General features: G+C 43.3%; 3 protein-coding genes and 1 long non-coding RNA gene across 9 annotated transcripts in view; 3 read left to right on the forward strand and 1 right to left on the reverse strand.

The window, feature by feature from the left end:
- SLC2A11 (solute carrier family 2 member 11) lies at window positions 1-9,401 on the forward strand. Of its 4 annotated transcripts, none has more exons than XM_085556034.1 (12): window positions 1-415; window positions 2,453-2,551; window positions 3,081-3,260; window positions 3,371-3,495; window positions 3,758-3,887; window positions 4,072-4,220; window positions 5,022-5,209; window positions 5,578-5,688; window positions 6,161-6,262; window positions 6,373-6,448; window positions 6,872-6,999; window positions 7,463-9,401. In XM_085556034.1, the coding sequence occupies exons 2-12, from the start codon at window positions 2,538-2,540 to the stop codon at window positions 7,661-7,663; spliced, it is 1,404 nt and encodes a 467-aa protein (XP_085412160.1). In that variant the 5' UTR covers window positions 1-415; window positions 2,453-2,537; the 3' UTR covers window positions 7,664-9,401. The 4 variants fall into 4 exon arrangements, 3 of the variants coding, with proteins under 3 accessions (XP_085412160.1, XP_015733517.1, XP_085412161.1); XR_014949151.1 differs by having other exon boundaries at window positions 3-415; window positions 3,100-3,260; window positions 5,578-5,636; XM_015878031.3 differs by having other exon boundaries at window positions 4-415; window positions 3,100-3,260.
- The window catches only part of LOC116654107 (uncharacterized), a 24,178-nt gene continuing 8,306 nt past the window's right edge, over window positions 8,896-24,767 (reverse strand). The window contains exons 3-4 of one of the 3 annotated variants that reach the window (XR_004309021.2): window positions 22,447-22,599; window positions 8,896-17,521 (exon numbers count right to left, since the gene is read on the reverse strand). This is a non-coding gene — a long non-coding RNA (uncharacterized LOC116654107). Of the gene's footprint in view, window positions 17,522-22,446; window positions 22,600-24,767 lie in introns of those variants that run through there. The other 2 variants (XR_014949156.1, XR_014949155.1) reach the window with 2 other exon arrangements.
- Window positions 12,494-19,954, forward strand: LOC107321285 (solute carrier family 2, facilitated glucose transporter member 11-like). Its single transcript, XM_015878032.2, has 11 exons — window positions 12,494-12,632; window positions 13,601-13,761; window positions 14,248-14,372; window positions 14,601-14,730; window positions 14,973-15,121; window positions 15,671-15,858; window positions 16,408-16,518; window positions 16,810-16,911; window positions 17,256-17,331; window positions 17,659-17,786; window positions 18,506-19,954. The coding sequence occupies exons 1-11, from the start codon at window positions 12,537-12,539 to the stop codon at window positions 18,710-18,712; spliced, it is 1,473 nt and encodes a 490-aa protein (XP_015733518.2). The 5' UTR covers window positions 12,494-12,536; the 3' UTR covers window positions 18,713-19,954.
- LOC107321282 (solute carrier family 2, facilitated glucose transporter member 11-like) overlaps window positions 22,378-24,767 on the forward strand; it is an 8,370-nt gene continuing 5,980 nt past the window's right edge. The window contains exons 1-3 of the mRNA XM_015878029.3: window positions 22,378-22,510; window positions 23,520-23,618; window positions 24,252-24,412. Of these exons, the coding sequence (XP_015733515.2) occupies window positions 22,487-22,510; window positions 23,520-23,618; window positions 24,252-24,412 (284 nt within the window). The 5' untranslated portion in view covers window positions 22,378-22,486. The remainder of the gene's footprint in view (window positions 22,511-23,519; window positions 23,619-24,251; window positions 24,413-24,767) is intronic.

Here is a 24,767-nt window from a genome sequence, read left to right on the forward strand (position 1 = left end):
ACCTTGGAAGTTTTCATCAACATATTCAGGAACCTCTTTGATTTCTGGTGCACTGCTGTGTTGTCCTCTAACCGACACAGGGCTGTGTGTTCAGTGCAGACTAGTTCCATCTATCAGGCGTTTCAATCTGCCGCCGTCTCCCTGGCAGCTCTCGCGTCACATCCGTCCCTGTCTCAATAGCTGCCCGCTGCCGTAGGGCTGCAGAGCGGTGCCGGCGTTTCCCTGGCTCAGGACGCCGGGACCCCCCGTGCCCGGAGCTGCGCTGCTCCGGTTCTGTCCCGGCTGCCGGGCGGCTGCTATCGACCAACGAGTGGCAGTGCCTCTTTAAATAACCCTTTGGAGCGCTGCTGACAGCACCAGAGGCTTTGGCAGACAGGAAGGACCAGCAAAGAGGATGAACAAGCTGCAGAGATTGGTAAGAACGATGAGAAACTTTTCTATTATTATCGACAGATCATTCTTTTTTCCCCCCTATATACGGCTATGTAAGTCCTTACACGTTACTGTGGAATTACTCATCAGCTCGTGCCAGTCCTTGTGTTAGAGCTGGCAGACTGAGGGCACGTCGCTCGGTGCTGGGGAGGAACCTGCGGGGCAGCCGGGCTGTGAGCTCAGAAACGTGCCGTGGATCCGGAAGGGAGGAACAAACATTTTCCCTTTGCTCACGGCTGTTGGAGGTGATAGACTAGAATGAATAGAGGGAAATCAGCAGGAGGAACGTTTCATCTTTAGGCGTTGTGGTTGAAAATAAAGAGAAGCGTGTTGTTGTACGGAGCTGGGAGGAGCAGGGATAATAGCAGGGGTCGGGATAGCAGGGGCACGGTCCTTGGCTCATGTCTTAGCAATGAGACAGCAAAGCGCTGTAGCCAAGGAAAGTGCAAGTGAGTGCAGCGTGCCCTGTAACAGGAGCAGGACAGAGCTCAGGCTCTTCTTGCTGCGGGGCAGGGACACTCTGCTGTGCCTGCGTTGGAGAACGTCTTGTCTGAGGCTGTGGAAGTTAATGGCATTAAAAGGCTTTGAGGAAAGAAGAAAGCTAAGGGTAATTGAATTTGGGATTTAAAAGCTACAGGGAGATGAGGCAAACTGTTCTTTTTTTTTTTTCTTTTCTTTTTTTTTTGGGGGGGTAGATGGCTCTGTAAGAGGAAATTGAGACAGTGAAGCAGACAAGGCTCCCCAGCTTTATGATATCTAAGTCCTCCCTGGGTCAGTGTCATATTCATGAAGCAAAACAAAATCTGGCCTGAGTTGACCTGCAGTGGTGGTGACAGCCAAGCCCGAGCATGGGCTCTTCATGTCACCCTGCAGAGCTGCCCCGTGGGGAGTCTGGCCCTGGGCCACCTGGAACAATGTGCAGGCAGTGTCAGGCTAAGGGCCAGGTGCCCCAACAAGCTCAGAGCGGCATTGAGACATGAAACAGTGCTTCCAGCCCAGGGACACCACCAGGGCACTGCTTGCCAGGCACAGCGTCTCATGTACAGGTAGAAAAACTGGGATTTACAGACACAACAGAGGAAAGATAAACAGAAGTGTGTAGAAAGGGGAATACACACGACTGTTCTTTGCTCATAAGCCTGACAGTGAGCAGCTGGGAGAGCTTGTTCTACACCCTTCCAAAAGCAAGAGGCTTCTCTGATGCCAGCACCCCGCTCCCATCATGCTGCATGAAGCAGCCCCATTAAATGGCTATATGAGAAATGGGCAGTGAAGAAATGACCTCAAGGAGGCACAAAACATGACACAGAACCCATGACCTGCCTTGTATTTCACCCACATCATTGTACCAAAAAAGCAGAAAATATTCTGACTGAATAGGAACAATTGTGTGATGGGAAAGTTAGTCAGAATGACGTTGTCTGCTCTGTACTGCAAGTGAAGCAGCGTAAGAAAGGCAGTCTATTTTAAGCTAAAATGAAAGGGCAAAAAAATAAAGTAGAATTGCAGTAAAAGAGTAGAAGAAATAGCATACCAGTGAATAAGAGTGCTCTGGACATAAATAGCCCTGAGAAAATGTTGTACTAGAGGGGAGCTGGAAATCGTTCAGGAGTTATTAAACTTTGCCAAATGCTTCTTGAATAATTCATCACGTGGGTACAGGTTTTGTACTGAACTGAATTAACTGAAGCAATAACACCAGACCCTGGCAGTATTTGCTGTTGTTACACTGACTTTCTGTAAGCATATGCAGTAAATATTGAACAAAAGACACTTGCGAGCTTTTGCCTCCAAGCAGTTCCAAATTGTGGGAAGCAATGAATTGTTAATATGGAATATTAATATAGTTTTGCACTTTTGGAAGCCATAGATTTTAAAACTCTGCATTTTGTTTTCTGTCTTTTGTACTTCCCATTATACAACATCATTTGTAGCCTGTGCTAATGTTCATCACACAACGGGCCAAACGTCTGCTGAGCTGTTTTATTCTAAAGCTCTTTTTTCCATCCATCTTCTTCAGCTTCAGAACAAGAACCTGATCCTGACAGTGTGTGCTGCTGGGATTGGAGGCACTTTCCAGTACGGTTACAACATCTCCATCATCAATGCTCCAACTTTAGTAAGTACTGCAGCTCTGAGAGGCTCCTCCTGAGGCACTCGCTGCCTCAGTGTCCTCATTCAGGCTGCAGATGGTGGCCTGACACCAAAAATACACAGTCTGCATTACTGAGGATGGGAATGTGTTGTTGCCTCTGTATAAGTCATAGACAAGGTCCAGAACTTCGCTGACGTGAACCACCCTTATTCAGGATCCAATGTCACATTAATTCTTTTAGAAGCCTTGTTTTTAGTTGTTTTAGAACATCTAATTCCATTTTTTTTTAACCTGCATCCAATGAAATTGATTTTTGCCCTTAAATTCAAAGCTGGACCCATGATGCATGTTGTTAAATTATCCAAAACAGCTACACAGATACACAAGCCAAGTACAACTTTTCAGCAGCTACAGTTCTAGACCCTTATTCCTCTGTTAAAAACACGTCTATGAGCTGGGGGGTCATTTGCAGTCCAAGATCTAACAGCACGAACACAGGACAAATGGATGCAGAAGGAGGCGTTTACATGTCTCTCTCTCCGTGGTCACGCAGCACTGTCCTTCTCTCGCAGTACATCCAGACGTTCATGAACAAAACATGGTTGGAGCGCACAGGTGCTCCCCTGGAGAGTGGCATGGTATTGCTGCTGTGGTCCTTCACCGTGTCCGTGTACCCCCTGGGAGGCCTTGCAGGGGCTGTTGCTGCCGGCCCTATGGCCATTGTGTTGGGAAGGTAAGAGATGCTGGATTATACTTGAAGCTTTGCAGCTTCTTTTAGGCCAAGGGGAAATATGCAAACCTGGCACACATCTGAGCTCACAACCATGTCTTTTCTCTCTGAAGGAAGATGTCGCTGCTGGTTAACAACGTCTTTGTGATCGTAGCTGCGGCCTTGTCAGGATTCAGCCAGATGGCAAAATCTTTTGAAATGATCATGCTCAGCAGGTTCCTTACTGGTGTGAATGCAGGTATGAGGTATGCAGGAATGAGAAACCTAACAGGCTGAAAGTTATCAAAAGTATCAATTAGAAATAGAAGATACTTTAATAGAAATGATCTTGGACATCAAAATAATTTATCTTCTAGTCTGATCAGATGTGACAATATAGGTTTGGGTTAAATAAGTTTAGGTAGGGCAGACATCACATTTCCTGCAAGAGAAGAGCTGACTGCATTTGCCCTCATCTCCTCTGCCTGCAAGCTGAGGCCAGCATTTGTCTGCCTTGCCAGGTGTAAGCATGAATGTTCAGCCCATGTATCTGGCGGAGAGTGCCCCAAGGAAGCTCCGAGGGGCTGTGGCCTTGACCTCTGCATCTTTTACAGCCCTGGGACTGGTGCTGGGCCAGGTTGTTGGACTCAGGTAATGTAAAGCTAGAAGCCCACTTTATACTTCATCTATTTTTCTTCTCTTTTTTCCTTTCATTTTTTTTTTTTCTTTTTTTATTTTACTCCTCCCTTTCTTTTCCAGTGCCCACACACAGGAGATGATTCTGGTCTCTTGTAAAACTTACTGAGCAAGGTACTTCTTATTTCTTTCTCTCCAGGGAGCTTCTAGGAGGGGAGGAGAGCTGGCCACTCCTTTTAGCCAGCAATGCTGTGCCTGCCCTGATCCAGCTCATGGTTCTGCCGTGGTTTCCTGAAAGCCCCAGATACCTCTTGATTGACCGTGGAGACAGAGAGTCCTGCATCTCTGGTGAGCTTAGGGTGACAGCCACCGATGTCTGTAGATGCATTAGTAGTTGTACCCTTAGTCAGGTGGTAGTTGGTTGCATATTTGTGTGAACTGAAGTAATTCTGAGCGCAGATTAATGTACACTTCATTGCAACCTGCTTTTGTACTAAGACTTAGGCTGCAGTCTCTTGAGAATGGTGCCATGGTTTTACATCTGAGAAGCACTGTATCGTTCATTCCATTTGTGATTACTTCCTCCCAAGTTAAACAACACTAAAATCTTAAATATTTACAATCTCTTAAGATAATTTAAAGTCATCTTCCTAAAAAAAGTACTTTTTTTTTTTTTTAATAAATAGAAGGTCAAAAGGTGCAGGCTGTGTTCCTAATGGCGTACATGTTTTATAACTGTGAAGTGAAATAAATGCTGGCTAAGGAGCTCATGACCAAATGTGCAGCCAGTTCATATTAAGGGATTTGCTTAGATTTGTAGCATACAATCCCCATACACGAAGAAGTAGGAATTAGTTTCCAGGAAACATGTACCAAGAACATCTTAATTGCCTGCATTTCCCAGGGAATCAATCCACTTGAGGTATGAGTCAGAAGCATGGCTGCTGGAATGACATGGACTGGAAATATTCTCTTGTTAAACAGTGGGGAAGGATTTGCAGTCCCTACGCCCTAATCCTTTAAGGGGCTACTGCTTGCCACTTGTGGAGGCTGTTCTACAGCTTCCCACAATCATCATCTACTGCTCAGCTGTTTGGCCTGCAGAGATGGGCAAACAAAGGTAAAGCCTGGGTTCCCTTGTCGTTGTAGCACTGAAGAAGCTCAGAGGCAGCAGTGACCTGGGAGAGGAGCTGGAGGAGATGCTGGCTGAACAGGCTGCTGCCAAAGGTCAGAGAGCGAAGAAGCCCTGGGAGCTGTTCCGAAACCAAGCAGTGAGGTGGCAGCTGATAAGCATCATCGTGCTGAGCAGTGCCATGCAGCTCTGCGGGAACGATTCGGTGAGCTGGTGAGCTGGAGGCTGCAGCAATCAGCAGCAGCACTGCACGGGCTGTGGGTGCAAGCACTTGGGTTAAACACTCCTGCAGGAGCAGGAGCAGAGTTCTGTTCTGCCTCTGCTGATCTGGCTGCAGAAGGCATGAACAAAGTAGTGAAGGAGGAATCGTGGGACAAGTTGAATTGGAGTATATAATATGATGTTATAAAAAGGAAACTGGGTACAAATGATAGGTCTGTGCTACAGTGCCTGCTTAATGTGCAGGAAAAGCCCTTTGGTATCTAGCCCTGATTTTCACGGTCCTTCAGGAAAAAGCAAGTGGATGTATTTTCAGACACCTTCCCTTACTGCTCTTCTCTCTTCTCTCCACAGATGTACTTTTATGCAGCTTACGTGTTCCAGGAGGCTGGAATTCCTCAGGACAAAATCCCGTATGTTGTCATCGGCACAGGGAGCTGTGAACTGATCACGTCTGTAACTTGTGTGAGGCTCTTAAAACACTGCTGGTACACAGCTGTGCTGACAGTGAGGAGGACATTGATGACAAATTTTACATTGCCTGTTATCCCAAGGAAGCACTTTATAATACAGCGGTCAGGCAAACTCAGCATTTGTGTCCAGAGGGGTTAATGCTGTGCTTTGTAAGACAGTGCATCATTATCATTATCTGAGAAATGCTCTCTGGAAGGGTCTGAATGGGCACTGTGCATCTGAACTGTGCACAGTCTAGAAAATGAAACTTCTACCTCATGTCATCACAGCTACAGGCAGGGTTTAGGTGCACTTGGGATGTTCCTGTCTCCTTGAACACCCATCTTGCTGGCTCCTGCCAGATCCCTTCCCCTGAGCGGCCTTTCTCTTTCAGCTAGGAGCTGCAGTGGGACAAGAGGGAGCAGGCAGGAATCTAAAGAGATGTTGAACATTTTGCTTTTTTTCGCTGTGTTACTTTGTGCAGAACATGATTATAGACTACGCTGGCCGGAGGCCGCTGCTGCTGGGAGGATACATCCTCATGGCAGGATGGGCCACTGTCTTCACGGTCGCTCTGAGCCAGCAGGTAATAAACTTCACTGGATTATTTAAACAATTGGCCTTTGCTTTTTTATGTGATTGAGGTGTCAAGTGGTGGCAGTAAGTGCCCTCATTTGCTTTTCCCTGTGGCTGCAGACTCAGATTAGCTGGATGCCTTATCTCAGCATGGCCTGCATTTTCACCTATATCCTGAGCTTTGGAATTGGACCAGGTCAGTTCCCCACATGTTTCACTGAAACTTTTGGATGCCATGAGAGTCTGGAGTTGTGTGCAAGCTTTGAAAGTCATTTCTTGTCACAGTCTTTACAGTGTCATAAGATTGAACTAATTATGAGCAATTTTCACAGCCAGATCACAGTGAGAATAATGTGGGTTACAAAACCTCTTCCAGTAGTTCATTTCACCATGAAAGAGACTAAATAATTGGCCAGCCCTTAATATTTAACCTAAGACTTCCCACTGCAGTTCATCTCTTTTACCACTTGTTCTGGCATTGTTGACCAGTGAGAATAATTTACTGAATCACAATTTACTGTTCTCACAAATTTCACATTTGTTTTGCTTGTGCTGTCTTGGTTTTCATCAGCCGTGTTACCAACAGTGTTATTAACTTTCCTGCTGTTTCTTTTTCCAGCTGGTGTAACAGGAGTTCTGCCCACGGAGATTTTTGATCAGATGTCCCGACCAGCTGCTTACATGATCTGTGGGTCTCTGCTCTGGTTTAATCTCTTTCTGGTTGGAACAGCGTTTCCATTCATTGTGGTGCGTTCCCAAGGCAATGCAATGGTGATTTCTAATGTAAAGCTGATGTAAAGCTTTGTGGGCATGAATGGCCCATAGTTCTGCTCCATCCTCTACTGAGAATGGCTGGGACTGGAGATGCAACTTTATTCCCCTTGGCCAGACCCTGGCACCATTCCCTATGTTGATTCCTGAAGTGAAAGGGAGCAGAACTCCACCGTACGCAATCCTGTCTTATTTCCTATTGTGGATCTCCGTTCTGTCCAGTTGTGTATAGACAGAAAGCCAGAAAAACACATTTTGAGATACTTTACTTGCTACATCAAAGCTCCCAAACTGTGCTGGAGAGCTGCTGTGCTCCTTGCTGGGGAGCACACAAATACTCTCTGGATGAAGTTAGTCCATGCAGGGAAGGGGTTCAATAACCTGTTTGCTGTTGTACAGAATGTCTTTAACATCATCTTGTTCTTTATCTCCTCCTCAGAAATATCTAGCACATTTCTGCTACGTCCCGTTCCTTGTGGTTTGCATCTGCACTGCTGTCTACATTGGGTTCTTCCTTCCTGAGACCAAAGGAAAATCCTTCCTGGAAATCTCGGAGGAGTTCAGGAAACTGAACTTCAGAGCTCAGAGCCGTGAAGGTTTCTATAAAGGCCCTGAAGAGATCAGGTCCACCACGTTGTAGCAGAAGGAAGGACAATGGTGTCTGGTGGAAATCCAGCAGCGGTTATATTCTCTTTGCAGGGACACAGAGAGAGGAGCAGGGCTGGGGAGAATATACTGCTCTTAAATGCACCTTCAAAAGACTTTAGGGCAAGATACAAAATTCAGCCATTAGGATCACATTACTTATTTACTGCATGTGTTCAACTCCTCCTAAGCCACCATTTTACTGAAATCCTATCATGATTTGTCCTCTGTCAGCTCCTGGGGATGTTCTCAGGGACTGCTTTCCTGCTAAAATGCTTGAGAGTTTCTCTTAAAAAGCAGATCATGTGTGACATGGTGGTTCCACTGAAACACATTCAAGCAGGTATATGAGAGAAATGCCTGACAACAATACAATATAGCAAGACAAGGAACCTGACTGCTTTGCTCAGGGACATCAGTAGATGTTACAAAGGTTGTAAGCCACCTCTTCATCAGCTGCATTTTTTAACACCGGATAAACCATTTATTGTCTTGCTACACACGTTATTTTCCTGCTGCTTAAAAGCAAGGTTCTGTGAGTTGAAATGCGAAGTGCCTGCTTCCAGCCAACAGTGAAACTCTGGCCATGCTGCCAGATGCCTAAATGTTCATTTAGGATATTGTGTTTAGGTATTCAAATCTGAAATTTGGCCCCAGAGGCTTCGAGCTTAGGATGGGCCTCGATTCAAAAGGGGAAAAAAGGGGAATGAAGAATGGATTCCCTCCTCTCCCAAATTCAAAGGCAGTTCTGGATAAATGCACTCCCCCTCTGAAGGGTCCATAGTTATTTGCCAGAGCCTATCAGTGTCGCAGATCTTGGTTTACGCAGAACTTTGTGCTGTCACAATTGTGTTGCTGCAGATCTATAATACATATCAACTACTAAATAGCGACAAATGTTTAAAAATCTGACGTAGGTTTTTAATACTAAGTAACACACATATTAAAGAGTGACAGGCTGATGCCTTATTATCACCAAACACCACCATGCAGTGCTTCAGCAACTTTCTTCTGAATTTCTTCTAAGTTTAATCTGCCTTCCTTTTCAAACCAAACTGCAACTTGCACCCCAGAAGCCTTTTTTTTTTTTCCTCCTTCTAAATCTGGGCTCTCAGATAAAAAAAATTAATACGATTAAGTTCTGCTTTCAGACAGCAGATGAAATTCTCAGTACCGTGTCACAGGGCTCCTGTTTCTGTTATTAAATGATTTCAAATAGACCACTACTTGTTGAGCAAGCAGTTGATTATTTTCAGCTATTAACACATATGACGTATAGATTAAGAAGAAAGCTTCTAGCACTTGCTGCATGGCTTATACAGCTGATGTTCAGGCACCACTTTACAGACTATTTACTCTGGACTGATTTTCTTCATGGCTTGTTTTCTTGCCATCCAATCCCGTGTTCTGTCTCTGGTCCCACCTGGATACTGCCAATGCATCATGCAGGGATTAAGCCTCCATTTTACACCTGTGCTCTGCTGAAGCTACGGTTGCACTGAAGAGGAATGTTGACAAAATAAGTAAAGTTTCTTTCTGTATATTTGTAACCAATTTTAATTTTAAAAAGTCCAATGTTTTTGAATGTCATGAATGTAAACATAATGTTTCCCAAGTGTATTACTGTCATGTTGGGCATGGGCAGATGTATTTCTCCAGAGTCTGTGCAAGAACTGTCTCTTTCGCTACCTACAGTTTTCAGTGTAGGAAAAATAAATCTAAATGTTTGTTCATCTGTGGTTGGTGCTATTTAAAAGTCTTTCACATGAACACGTTGGCAATAGCAGCTATTTCTGCTCTTGGACAACACTGAGATTTTGAGACAAACTGGATTTTGAGACAAGACAACCAGGAGGAAAACAGCTGGAAGCCAGGAAAATCAGAGGAACTCTTCATTCATATGGAAAGAGGCCTGATGAATGTACACAGTCAAAGCAAAAAGTGCTGGTACCATCATGATGATACCAAAACATTTTGTCCTTTGGTGGGGATCAGAGAAAAGATGGGACATGAAAACAAGGTAGTGAAGAGAAGGTGAGAGAAGATGTCTGAGTGGAGGGAGAGGCCTGGCACAAATCACTGAGAAGCACAGGTTCGAGGAGACTTGTTTGGAGAAACCATGCAATGTTCTGAGGTCCTCATCTGGGCCGCTTGTATGGCTGCTACATTGAGTCAGCACTCCTTGGCTTCCTCCAGGTCAGAGGAGGCTGGCTGTACACCACGAGTCTGCCCCCAAGTGACAGGCATTCAAATCCAGCACTGAGACTGAGCAACAGAAAAGCTTGACTCCAATTAGTTCTTTTTATAACCATGGCCTGAAATCAGGTGTCTTTAGACTGATTAAGCAAAGGTAAACAGTGGTTACATTTTAATTGATCTAGTTGGTTTCATTTTAATTTAAGCATCTAACAAGATAGTTATTTATTACTGAATTAACATACCTTCATTAACAGAAAGAATATATACCAATTGCTTAGGTCAGTTTTCTAAAGAAGTGAAGCGCTGAACACAAATGGATCTTGAACTGATTCTCAGAAGCTTATGGTGGTTTAAAAATCAAATCCCCAAGCACTGTAGGACTGACTGATTACCATCATACCAGAGAAGCACTGTTCCTGCTGCTGTCCTCAGAGTGCTCCTCTGCATAACCTGCCTCTCAGGTCTCGCACAGCTCGGTCCCAAGCTGCCCAGCCTGGATTCTTCCAGAAACTGAAGACGTGCAGAATCCCATCATGGACACTGCCCAGTGCAGCCACTCAGCAGCTGAAATGCTTTCCCCTAAGCTGTTCGAATCACCCGTAAAAGCCTTTCCACAGAAGTGCACTGGAGACTGCCAGAGAAAGAGGTCAATTGAGAACTAGAGCTAAAAGTGAAGATTGAATTGATTTATGTTACGATCAGGATTTAAAAGTGACATTCAGCTCTCCTAGCACTTAACATATTACAGGAACACAGACCTGAATTTCAGGCAATGAACCGGTAGCCTTAAAGCATCGACTGATCCCGTAATTCAAGCATGAATGCACAAGCTTAGTCACTCTTAGTCAGGTTTCTGAGTAAGGCTTCATACAGCTTTACTGTGTTGAGGCTCAAGGTAACAGTCAGGAACTTTTCCGTTAATGAGATGACTAATTACCCAAACTGTGTTTTGGGGAGTCCAAGCCAGTCCGCTCTAGTTTGTCAGTCTCTGGACTTTGGCTTCCATTAATGCCCCTTTACTGTCCTTTACTCGTCTCCTGCAGCCCAGTTGCTGGAGTTTCTCTTCCCAGCTGACCTGGCATGAATGCATAACTCATCAAAATTACTCACAGATTCATCAGTAACCAACGCAGCATTTCAAAGCAAATAGCAAGAACTTCATGACAAACCAAAGGGAGTGTAAACACTGAAAGAGAATGAGACGACATGTTTTCTCTATATATAGCCTGCCTTTTCCCAAAGCATCCAAAGAAAGCATGAGGAAAGGTCTACCCTGGAAGCTGAGATTACTCCCTTTGCATGCAAGTTGGTCTACGTATCCTTTTTTTCACCTCAAATAGAATTTTTGCAATACAGATTTTTTTTTTCTTTCTGATATTCTAAAGGACCCATTGCATAAATTGAGTACCGAAAGTTAAATCAATCAGAAGGAAACACATTTAAAATAATGGCATGAAATCATAATTGAGAGATAGCGATATGTTGCAAGGAAATATTTTTAAAAGCAAAGAAAACTGGATTCAAGAGCACTTTTATATTTAACGCCTGATGTGTTACAAACCAAAGGAGTTCAGAGCAGAGCAACAAAACATGATTTGACAGATGGAGGAGGATCAGGAGATGGAAAAACGTCCTCCTCAATAAAGGGTTAGAAATACCAAGGTGCATTAGGAAGACTAGAAAAGAAAAAAACAAGTAATGATGTTATGATACAGAATCAGGATAACAGTCAGAAATTTGCTGCAGATGCAAACTTTGTACTTAGAACAGGATTTACTGCTTTTTCTTTTTGCTTGTGGGGAGACTCATGCTGATACATGGCGTCTTTTGTAAGCATGGAGCATGTGTGCAGTGGTAGGGACCACAGTTCTCACTTCCTCCTGGTGCTTTGATAAGCACAAGATAAGTAGATAAGACTGTCATCATTTAATATATGAATGTGCCAAATACCAAACGCATTCAGAACTAATTCCTCTGAAGCCAACAATGATGCGACATGGATAAATTTGATGCTTATTGAAACAATGGCATTTATCTGATTAGAAATCAGCCTGTAAATGTTTGCCAGTTATGGCTCAGCATTGCCTTTGAATACGATTTGTTCCAGAGATAAAAGTGCAGCACCATCTCGTCATTGCTGCGCAGAAAGCACTGGGACACCCAGTAACAGGGGAGTGGGAGGGCTGGGGTACTCACATAGCACAGTACTACACTGTGGTTATGCTTAAGCCTATCAGATATTTCTAAAACAGAGTGAATAACTATGAAACCAGGAATGCCCTCCAAACTCCAAATATTTATGTAGTCTCAGCCAAGCTACTGAGCAAAATATTCACTTAGGAGAGATAACAAATGGGAAAAGAGGAGGAGGAGGAATAAATAAAAGGAAAGCATGTGCGTGATGCTTGCACATTGTACCATGCTCCCACAACTAGCGATTCTGAGCAGATTAAGTTGACAAAGCTGACGACAGAAGCACTGAGGTGTAAAACCTGTTCTGGGAGAGAGCTACAAGATTTGCTTCTCCTTTCTACTAATGTGTTACTGTCCTGTGCTTTAGCTGCTGTGGTCTTCTACTACACTACTTTCAAGTGTCCCCATGGGCAGAACGGGACATCTGGGGGCATGTCTGAACAGCCTTCTCTGCTGATTTTTCTTCCTGCCAGAAAATGAGCTATAATCTCTTCCTTCTGGCTTTTGTCCTGGGCATTGGTGGAGCTTTCCAATATGGGTTGCAGATCTCCATTATCAACTCTCCTGCCGAGGTAAGCACAGACAGCTCAGTGATTGAGCTCCCAGCATGGATTTCAGTGTCCTCATGCATTTCTCCCTCTATCCTTAATCACTCATCTCTTCCTTTTGCACACAAAGCTTGACTTTTTGTGGTTGCCTGATTCTCAGTGCAGCTGCAGTTGCTCTTGTGTTTCATTGTTTCTAACTTCTGTCTGATGCCACTGAATTGGGAAAGGGGAGGATGAGGGTTATCTATAGCCAGGTGTTTTTCCATTATTGACTTGGATAGTTCACAAGAAACTCTCCTGTCCACAATGTTCCTGGAGTTCTTTGTTCCAGGTCCTTGGCTATGCACACCAGCTCTGTGTGAACGCCTGTAAGGCAAAACAGGACAGGGAAGGAGTGGAGCTCTGGAGCTCAGGTCAGCACCGATACCTGCAGCTGAAAAAGGAGAGGCGTTTGTCAGCTCAAATAGTGCTAAGGAAACTGAGGTCATAGTGTCACCATACTGGGAACCCTGATCCTGAAAGAGAAAACTGTGAAGTTATCACCAGCAGATTGGAAAGATCCCAGAATGATACACAATGGGAGATAAATCCTGACCTTACTGAAGGCAATTTAAGTCAAATCTAGACTTCATCCAAAGCAGCAGGCAGGATGCAGAAAGTAAACGTGGAACGAGTGGGACTGAAGGGGAAAACTGCATAACAAATCATGCTCTAGCATGTGAACAGAAGATCATCTTGCACTTCTCTTAGTGGCATTCACTGTTGATATTTAGTATTGATATTTACTATGATTTATTACACCGTGTTTCTAAAACATGGACTCTGCTTATGTTAGTGGCAAAATTCCTTCTCGTTTAGTGGATTTCAGCCAGGGGACTGACAGAAATGTATCAGAAAGGCAGATAGATGGGAAAGAGAAATTGAAAAAAAAAAAGTGCAGTTATCAGAAAACATGTTGATTGAGTCCATTGGTTTCTGTTTTTCATTTAAAGTACATCCAAAATTTCATACGTGAGACCTGGCTGAAGAGATATGGATCTTCTCCCAGTGAAGAGATAATTACTTTGATGTGGTCCTTCATTGTGTCCGTTTACACCATTGGTGGTCTCCTGGGCTCCATATCTGTCAGATACCTGTCTGTTACATTTGGAAGGTAGGAATAATGATTGCATTAGTTTTTTTTTTGCACCCATACATGCAAGCACAAGTGATTATGTCTTGGTGAAGGCATATGTCTGTGTCTTCACTGCTTGTGAAGAGATCCTGTGAGCAGCCCAGGGCACTTCGTATGAAAGATCATTGAAGAAACAGAATAGCAAAAAACTGCCAATGATCACAAGGAAAATACCCTGTTCCTTGTAAATTCCAAAGCCAATCCAGACCAGAGAAATCATCTGAATTTCACAAAAAGCACCTCACAAAGCATATTCTTCAAGGTAGATATTAGCTCCAACAGATAACATGCAAGAAGTGCTGTAGGCATCAAAAGCTCCAAAACATTTCAGTTCAAGACACCATTTTCCAGTTTCCCATTTACTTCACTGCAGCTTTAACCATTGTACAAGCTGTATCACTTCTGTCTGGCCAGGAATGACTTATGGACAGTACTTCTGCTTATACTGATTTAAACTAATTCCAGGAAGAAGTCCATGCTGCTTGCCAACATCCCTGCTCTGCTGAGTGCAACTCTCATGGCACTCAGTCGGCTGTCTGGGTCCTTTGAAATGATCATCATTGGGAGATTATTTGCTGGAGTGGGTGCAGGTAAATTTGTATTCCTACATGTGGTATTAAAAGCCTGGGAGAGCAGTAGCTGAGCGTCACAAGGTTTTACCTTGTGCCTGATTACTGAGTGCAATTTTTTTACTAAGTAAGAAAACACAAACATAATTGAATTAATTGTGTATGACAGGTCAAGTTCTCATACTTTCACCTTCACATCCAATCCATGTGAAAAGTAATGCCCTGTCTGATGGTCATTTGTCACTGAAGGTTTAGGTCTGAATATCCATATCATGTATGCGGGGGAATGTGCCCCCCAGAAGCTGCGTGGGGTGATTGCCATAACTGCTTCCACTTCCATTGCTGTGGGAAAGTTTGCAGGATTTGCTCTGGGTCTCAGGTAAGAGCTGCTTCATTTCTTCTGTTATTAAAATTTATGTACATGTCAATAAATGGCTACAGATAAGTAAATCAACAACTGTTCGCAGGTGTGCTGAGGTGTGCAGCCAGACCAAATTGCCTCATCACAAATTCTCAACTAAATGGAAAACAGAAATCATATAAATGGTTGAGACTGATGAATGATGCTGCTCCCTAGCAAACACAGATCAAAATACAGACAGCTTAACCCTTTTGTTTCAGAGAAGTTCTGGGTGTAGAAGCTCTGTGGCCCGTTCTCATGGCATCAAATGCAGTTCCTGCCCTCATTCAGCTGCTCACTCTCCCCTTCTTCCCAGACTCTCCCCGCTACCTGCTCATTGACAAAAAGGACAAGGAGGGCTGCATCAAAGGTAAGGAAACAGGTCACAGAGCATTTGTGCTTTTAGCAGCCAGAGCCTGGAAACTGTGCCTTCTGGCTCTGTGTAATGATTGGATGCAGCATTCCAGGTCTTCAGTGACCCTAATGGCAGCTGCTAACATATAGAGAGAAACAGCCATTATGGCTCTTTTGGGTGTGAAGAGAGAGAACTCTTGGGCTGTAGAGTTATTTTTAATCATAGGGGTTGTTTTTCCCTGTCTCTGGTTTGGTGTGTGCTGTAGAACTGTACCTTTAGCAGGAGGGAATCTGGGGAAGGATTGATAAAAATTTAAACCTCTCCTATATGGGAATACTGTAAACAACTGCTGGTCAACGGTGAGGCTGTGATTGAGATTTATAGGTAAGAATAGATAGGAATGAATTGGATTTGGGTATAAGCTGAACCCAGATCTCTAGGAAGTTCAGACAAGCAGAGACCCTGATGCTTTAATAGGACACTCTAAGGCAGGAAGCAATCCTCTGCATTCATGTGTGCTGGTGAGCTTGGGCACAGAGTCATCTTCTCCTCCTCTCCCTGCAGCTGTGAAGCAGCTCTGGGGCGATGGTGACTACATGGCTGAAGTGGATGACATGACTGCAGAGCAAGAAGCCATCCGTGGGGAGAAATCTAAGAGTGTCTGCGATCTTATTCGTGACAAATCTGTCCGTTGGCAGTTCATCACTCTCTTTCTTGTCTGCTCATGCATGCAGCTCATTGGAGTCAATGTGGTACGTCTGCTGCTTTTCTCTGCTTTGCACAATGTTTACAGTTTCTTGGCAAGAAGCGTTCTGCAAAGAGTAAAATGCTAATTGGAGCAGTGGCTGTAAGGTGGGAAGTTGTTAGCATTTGTTATAAGTCATTCCCATGGAAGTTTGTGAGCTAAGTTGAGAACTGTGGTTTAGCAAGGGTCACAGTGCTAAAATGGGATTTCTTATGTGTTAGGAGTACTTACATTCAGAAAAATGGTGACTACCAGAATCACTGCAAAGGCTTAAAAGGCTTCGGAAAGGATACTGGATGGAATTACAACCTGTAACATGAGACAAAAGCTAGTGCTGAAAGTAAGAATATCTTCATTACTGAGGTAGAAGCAGAGCTGCTGGTAAAAGCTCATCTGCACAAATAAACCTCGTAAAAACACCGAGGAGTAGTTGCCAAAATCAAGAACATTTTCTCTTTATTTAAGCCCTAATTAGTTATTATCTGACAAAAAAGGCAGAAGCCAATGTACATGTGATCACATGAGTGCAAACTTCACACATTTCTGTTTTTTCCAGGTTTACTTTTATGCATACAATGTCTTCTTAAAAGCTGGGCTCTCCCCTGCCCAAACCCGCTATGTCTCCCTGGGAGTTGGGATCACTGAGATCCTCACCACAGCTCTGTGTGTAAGTGGATCTTCAGCTGAATTTCATTCTGCTGCAGTGTCTGCTTCATTTCAACCTTTAGAAACTACTGCAAATGGAGATCCAGGAATCAGCCCCCTTCAGCAAACCAACAGGAGTACTTTGTACTGATCACACACCACCATCTCACTTGCCAGTAGGACAAGTAGGGGGTACTTCCTAGGGCCAGCTCCCTGCAGATCCCCTGCCTGGCTGCTGAAGGCATTGCTGAGCAGCTTGCCCACTCCTGTGAGATCCATCCTGAGCACTGACAGCAGGTGCTCCTGTTTGTAGGGCTTCCTCGTGGACCGTGCTGGGAGGAAGGCACTACTATGGAAAACCTACACTGCTATGGCCTTGGCCTTAGGACTTCTCACTGTCACACTTGCTCTACAGGTAAGACCTAACTTATGCATCTGAGCCAAGCATCGCATCTTTGTGATCTGTTACATGGCAGACATCAGTACTACTTCTCTTCCTCCAAATAACTTTTTAGATGAAGTATTGTTGCAGCAGTCATCATACTAACAGTGGTCTGTTTCCAGCTACATACATGCAAATTGAAGTCAATATCTTTCTACAAGTATAATCACTGCCAACGCTGTCTCCTTGTGAAGTGTCTGGAAGTTGAGAACACAGATGTATGTGATATTATGTAGTAATGAAGATTGACCCTGTTTCTAATGGAGCTGGATCAATGACATTTTTATTTCTGATTTGATTTTTGTTTCCCATCATAGGATTCTTTCTCCTGGATACCATATTGTTCTGCTGCACTCATTTTTATCTTCATCATGAGCTTTGGACTTGGGCCAGGTTGGTGTTTTATACTGGAATGTTTTCTATACCTTGGCTTCCTCACAGCAGCTTTTAGGAGAGGCATAGCTGCTATACAGCATGAATCCTTGCTCTTCAGTGAGCGGTAGATGTCCCCAGTCCCAGATCGCTTGATACTGTGGTAGGAGTTAGAGCTTCCTTTCATATTGCATTTCTACTTGTCTTTTTCCTGAAGAACCAAGCAGAATTTCAAGCATGCCGAGGTCAGATAAAACTACCAGCTTCTACAGCCACATGAAGCGTGAATTACAGAAACATCTATTAACATTTCTTATTTTTTTCTTTTTTTCTCCAACATTTTTTCAGCTGGAGTATTATGTCCCCTGCCCACAGAAATATTTATTCAGTCATACAGACCAGCTGCTTATGCTTTTAATGGTGCTTCAAACTGGATTCAGCTCTTCTTTCTTGGACTGTTATTCCCTTTCATTGTGGTAAGCAAAGCAAGGTGTTTTAGAATTTTCAGGTTACATTTTTCTTGAACCCAGAGGTTACTTCCCTTTTCCAGCTCTTTGTGCAATAGACAACCAGGATTAACCATAGCTTGGATGGCCTCTTGCTTTTTACCCAGGGGTGTAATGAAAGGGTGGTAAAATCATAAAATGCTGCTAACTGTACGCAGAGTAACTCTGGAAAACATGGAATGGGAAGCAGGAACATTGACACAGTCAGAAATCATCTGAATGTCACAAGGAGCTCCCTTCCTTTCCCTTCTTGCCCTATAAATACATCTCCTTTGGGGTTAATGTGAAAGTGGATCCACCCGTACTTCTCCCAGAGATCTCACCCAGCACTGAGAATCAGCAGGGAAACTGAAGTCTATGTAGCCTGAGAACTGTGCAAGGAGGGAAAGAGCTAACACGTATTGTGTTGGGAAGGATGGAGAAGAAAGGAAAAGTGACTGAAATGCGGCTCAGCAGCTCTCTGAATTGTCAGTAGTGAGATTCAACATCTGCTTATTATACAGCTTCCCTCCTTACAACACTAGCAGAGAATTAGCTCACCTTACCCCTCAGTGCTGGCCCAAAAGTGGCAACAAGCATCAGCTTGGTCAAGTGTTTCAGTGAATACAAAAACAGGAACACCGTATCATAAGAGAAAGATATCTAGATCAATTTCTATGAACTAATTTTCCCTCTTTCTTTTCCCACAGGAAGGCCTTGGTAGTTTTTCTTTCATCATTTTCCTAGCATACTGTCTGTCCATGGCTATCTTTGTCTACCTGGTAGTGCCAGAGACCAAAGGAAAGACCATGCTGCAGATCATGCAGGAGTTCAACCGCCTGAACTACCGTGTAAAGAAGGGACAGGCCGCCCTGCAGCAGAATAACTGCTCACTGACAACTGTTACTAGACTTTAGTAACAAACTCTCCACTCCAAATTCTGTTTTATTATTACTATTGTACCCAGAAACCTCACTAAACAAAAGAGATTCTATCGCTCCCGGACAGTACAAATGCATATTAAAAAGTAGCGGCCTGCTGTGCAGTGTGCAGGATGACCTTGGTGGTTCTCTCCAACTGCAATAAAAAAAGATGAAATGCTCAGCACAAAAGGAAAGGAAGAGAAGAAAGAGAAAGAGAGAGAGAGAGAAAGAGAGGGAGGGAAGGAAGGAAGGAAGGAAGGAAGGAAGGAAGGAAGGAAGGAAGGAAGGAAGGAAGGAAGGAAGGAAGGAAGGAAGGAAGGAAGGAAGGAAGGAAGGAAGGAAGGAAGGACAGATGTAAGTGCTACACAGTGTTTCCCCTTCATACAATCAGACATGAGAGCAAGCATGCAGCACTGGGTCAACTAGGACATTCTTGAGCTGCTTGCAACCAGGTTTCTGTGAGCTGCAGGATGGTTTGAATCTTTTTTAACTTTTTGGAGGGAAATCATTGGTACATCTGAAGGAGCAAAGTGTAAAGGAGTAAAGGAAACACTATGTTAGAGAAGCATCCAAGCATAACCTGCCATCTGTAGCCATCATCAGGTATATTATTGAGATTTTTGAGATTCTTCTACTTGGACATACAAGGATAGACCATTACTGAAAGAAAGCATGAGCAAAGAAAGCAGAACTGCAGGAAAGCTTAAGTAGGCTAATCCACAGTAGGCAGGTTCTCCCACACCATCAGCAATAATATTGGAGCATGCCTTCAGCCTGGAGTTGTTTCATGTCAGAGAGAAGGGACAATGAGTTTCAATGTGATTTAGTTCCCACATCTCTGGTATTGATTAAACAAAGAGTGGTGCCTCTGCTAGAGAACTGAACCTGTTTTTGAGTGTTTGCTCATCTTTCTAGGTCTCTAAATACTCCACATTCTCACTACAAAGTATGGGGAAAGGGCCTCACTTTTTCTATTCATTACTATACAGTGTGAAACACATTTGCTTGTTGTGCTTTGCAGTTTACTGACATGAAAATAAAAATGCAGCAACTTGGCAAACACATCCCACCGATCACACCAGTGTTTGGCTTTAACAGATTAAATAGTCAGGGCCAGAGGAATGCCCATCTCTGGGACTGTTTGATCAGGGTGAGCTTTTATTCTGGAAATGAGACCTCCACCGCTGGCTGTTGCAGATGCTGTACAATGCAATAAAATTTGCAAAAGGATCTAAATGTTGAGGGGCAGTTTCTTTTGATCATCACATCACCCTCTAGCAATATTCATAGCAGTGCCAGGAGCTAATACCAAAAGCAGTGGCCTTCACAGCTGTATTAGCTTTACATGGCAAGCTTTTGGTAGCGGGGAGGCTGCAAGGGTGGCCTCTGTGAGCCCAGAAGCTGCCCCAAGTTAGAAGAGAGCCGGTCGGCTGGCTCCAAAAGGGACCTGCTGCTGGCCAGAGCTGTGCCACTGAGCAATACTGATGATGCCTTTGTGACAGCAGATTTAAGAAGGGTAGAAATGCTGCACAACAGCAGTTAGGAGAGGAGAATGAGAAAATGTGACAGAAACAGACCTGCAGCCATCAAGGTCAGTGCAGAAGGAGGGCAGGAGGTGCTCCAGATGCTGAACAGTAGTTCTCTACAGCCCAGGAGAGGCCCGTGGTGGAGCAGGAGGTCTAGGGGAGCTGCTGCCTGTGTCTTTGAAGAGAAAGTGTTAAGTAATATCTTAACTTGGTCTGGTGTTTCTCAGCCTTACTGGTTTGCAGTGAGGAATGTTTTTGTGTCCTAAAGGAGACTAAGAACTCATTTCCTCATATGCATCTTTCTACAGTGTGATCTTGTTCACCATGCCTGACTTTTTCCCTTCTTCCCCCCTACTAGTACGTACTGTCTGTAAGAGGGGAAACATGGTTAATCATTAATGCTGCCTTAAACTAGCATGGATGGCGAATAAAGGTTAAATGAGTACTTGTGAATCAGCAGTGTATGCATTTGATTTCTAGGATCACAGAAGTGTGTCAGGTCTGGAATAAGCACTAATCTTAGGTGAAAAGGCTCATTCCTTCCTCTTCCGTAGGGAAATGAATAGGAACTATACTAGACATTAAAGTCTTGCTTTTTCCATATTAAAGCACTGAATGAAAGTGAAAGGACAGATAGAAATGACAACTGCATGAGTATTCTGGGAGAAATACAGACTGTGAGAGGAAGAAGAGCAAGGCTCTGCTGGGAACAGTTAGTTCAACCAGGTGCCACAATCTGGCCACAAACGGGGTGTTTTAAACCCCCAGAAAGTTCCAGCCATGTGACCTCTCCTTCCAGCAGTCAAACCTCCCACCCTCAGCTCAAAGAACAAGTCCTCATTTCCCTCAGATTCATTCAGGTTCACTCTTCAGAGCCTGTACTCTGGCATCTGACTGTCACATTTGCTGTTAGCCTGGTAGAATCCTCTTGAGAGGGAAAGGGACCTGCAAAGGACAGTACAGCACAAAAATGTCTGGAAACAGAGATACAACATCCAAATTTGACAAAGGATACAAAAGAAGTTACAAGGAAAGTAAAATGTGTAAAACAGCAAATGAAAGCAGTCATGATTTCAAAACCAGCTTTTAGTGCACTCTGGCAGGAAGCAACACTGTTTGGGCATCTAATTGAATCTTCCTGCCACCAAACTTCAGGACAGCAAAAGTTTTCAGGAGCTCAGAAAGGAACTCTATGACTACATGGAAGGAATAAACATAAAGTCACCATCCTGACCACAAAGTCCTATTGCTCATTGCTGCAGCCTGGGAGATGCATGAGTAAAGACTTACTGCTCATGTATCCAGATCTATTGCTTCTGCCTATGAATGCTGTTTGCAACTGGCAGCCTGAGATACTCTGCTGGGTACAGTCCTGGTGTGATGGAGGTAGATCTGCATCCCCTCCAGCAGGAGATTGGAGAGGCCAGGGGGCAGCCACAGCTTCCCCTTCCCACCTCCCCTCAAGGTACTACCAGTGCATTGCTAAATGTGGAGCTGTGTTTATCGTACTACAAAACATATGTAGAAGCCTTAAGTAAGAAAGTCTTTTATTCAAAATAATCTTTCCAAGATGAAGAGTACTTCTTAAAATCAACTCCCAGACCAGAACAGAATGAATTCTCTGTTTTGGCACAGACCAGGCCATGTCCACTGATGCAAATCGGAAATAGAGAGGTTTCTGTGTAGTTCTGGAAACAGCAAAACCACCTCGGTGTTAGCAAGGACCAACACTCCTCCTCCATACCAGATTCAAATACTTCATGTCCTACATTGGGAGGCTGTTGAAATCACTTCCACTGATTGAGTCTTACAGCATGCAGGAAACCAGGCAGCATGTACCAGCTGCCTTACTAAGTGGCTTAACTTTGTGGTAGAGTGGAGAGGAGGAAATTCCCTGCTTAGAGAACCTGCTGCCCCAAAGGAAAGATGTCAGCACCTGATCCCTACCAAGCAGAAAGGCACATTCATTTTAGCAATGCAAGTAAAGGGGAGCACTCCCAATACAAAGATAAACATTTACTAATGTTGTAATCAGCGTGCCATATCTGAGTCTTGGAATTATTAAACCAGCAAGAAGAGACCCTGGCCAGTGATGGAGGAGGACATAATTCACTAGAAGCCATGTAGTTAGAATTTAACTTCTGTGCTATGATCCCAACTTGTTATAATCTAAGCATAGGAAGCATCACTCATCCAACAGACCTGACAAGGGCTCCCAGAGCAGGCAGGTATTCAAGGGGAAATGGCTGGTTTCCTTTCAGAGCTGGTGAGTATCCAACATCTTGTCTTCTAGCCCCGTCACTGACGGACGCAGAATGTTTGAAGGTTACAGCATAGGGAATCAAGCAGCCTTTGCTATAACAGAAAAGAACAGAGCACATGCTGGGGACAACACTGACTCAGCAATAATACCGACACTACAGCGTGTGCAGAAAGTGTATGGCAAATACAAAAGAGGTTTAAGGGAGGACTTGGGAAACCAGGAAAGAGGAAAACAGTGAAAACAGTAATACAGAAAAGAAGAAAAAGAAAAAACCTTCTACTCTATTGGCATGCACTCTCAAAGACATCTGAGGATATTCATCTGCTCAGACAAATGTCTGAAAACACATATGCTTGTGACGGGTGCTCTAAAATTCAGAGTACATCAAGGGCAGCATAGGAGTCATTCAAGTAGGAGACCTGAAAATGCAGATTTCAATGGGGATAATATATACATATACACATATATATTTATATATATTTACATTAATATTTATTTATATATATTTGTGTATATGTGTGTGCGTATATATATAAATTTATTTATTTATTTATTTACTTATTTTATATGAGAGTTTTAAGAGAACAAACTTGATCAGTCCCAAGAAACAGGTGAATAAAGTGCCTGAGAATTAAAGGGAAAAAGAAAATCATGAAAGTTGTAGTTGCGCCAGTACAAAAGCAAACACAAGGTGATGATAAAGGCTTTCATGGATTTTTATGATCTATCACTTCTATTATTTTTATGATTAAAAGTCTGTGGCTGGCAAAACTGAAGGAATTATAGACTGCATCTTTCCAGGCTGTTCACGTTCAGGAAAGGATTTTTTTTTTCTGCTTTTGTTTTTCTTTGTTTTGTTTTTATTTTGTGATGATGATGATGATGGTGGTGGTGGTGATTAAGGCTTTTTAGTCATAGAAATGGAAAGGTGTAAGATCCCATGAATTAAGTCATGGTTCTGAAGGCCATGCTGGGATCAGGAACTTTGGATGTCTTTCATCATCTTTGGCAGGTTCAATACCGGAAGCTATTTCTAATGATTTTGGTGCTAGGAATTGGTGGAACACACTTAGGTGGATTTCAGATGTCTGTGATCAATTATACTTCTCCGGTAAGCAAACCTTTCATAAAATCATATCTGTAAATGGTGTTTTTTGTTTGCTTGTTTGCTTGCTTGCTTGCTTGCTTGGTTTGGTTTTGGTTTCTGTAACTGTTTTTTGCTTGTTTTTTTGTATTTATATTTTGAAGATACTCCAAATATCCTTTTACATGTTACGATATGAGCCTATCCCCAGCCCCTTCCCAACCTTTACTGTTCAGTATCAAAACACAAAGTATAAGTGTCAGGAGCTGTACTGCAAAGACAGCTTTCCATTGAGTGTTAGAAAGGCTGAGAAAACTGGAAAACATGCAGTATACCTGCTGTGATCTGTAGTTGAATGGAGGGACTATGGAAAATGAAGTAGCAGCTATTTTCAACATCAGTACAATAACACCTTCTACTCCTTATCAGTCTTCATTGCTCACAGTGCTAATGACCAAGCAGCTGCTCACAGCCATCATGTGAACAAGCAATAATCTGTATTTTAGTAGATTTGTGGCTAATATTGATACTAATTTGCAAACAAAAGCCTCATATCTTTGATTTTAATAATAACTATTAATCTATTCTTTTTTAAAGTTGCAAACATAAAGAAGAACCACTGTGATTACTGTCTCAAAGAATTATTTTATTCTGTCCCAGTACATTCAGAAGTTTATCAATGAAACCTGGCTGGAGCGATATGGTTCAGCACTGCATCAGGAGACTCTCACATTATTCTGGTCCCTCATTGTGTCTACATACTGCATAGGAGGAATGATAGGGTGTCTGTGCAGTGGGTACCTGACCACAAAATATGGAAAGTAAGTATATTTCCCAACAATTTGCTAGTGCTGCCACAAAGGAAGCAATTAAACCTCACTCACCTAACACGATTGTCAGAATTTTCACTGCCCCCTCTTGGTGCAGTGTTAGCTCTGCTCAGCGTGTGTAACTATACCAGGGTGCACTAGACAGATGAGAACATGCGACTGTTTCTGATTCCATTTTCACCAGTTTTTCGCCATACAATTCCTATATTTTTGCTGGATGTTAGTGAAGAATCAGTCTCTGAAATGTCTTTCAGAGACTAAATGAGCATTAATGGTCACAGTTTCCTCAAACACAAGCAAAGTCTGTCAAACCACATTCAGAACCATCTTTTTGGGTGTGACCATA

This window comes from Coturnix japonica, chromosome 9, assembly GCF_054131305.1.
Source record: "Coturnix japonica strain WE chromosome 9, WE-NBRP24, whole genome shotgun sequence".
Classification (NCBI taxonomy): domain Eukaryota; kingdom Metazoa; phylum Chordata; class Aves; order Galliformes; family Phasianidae; genus Coturnix; species Coturnix japonica.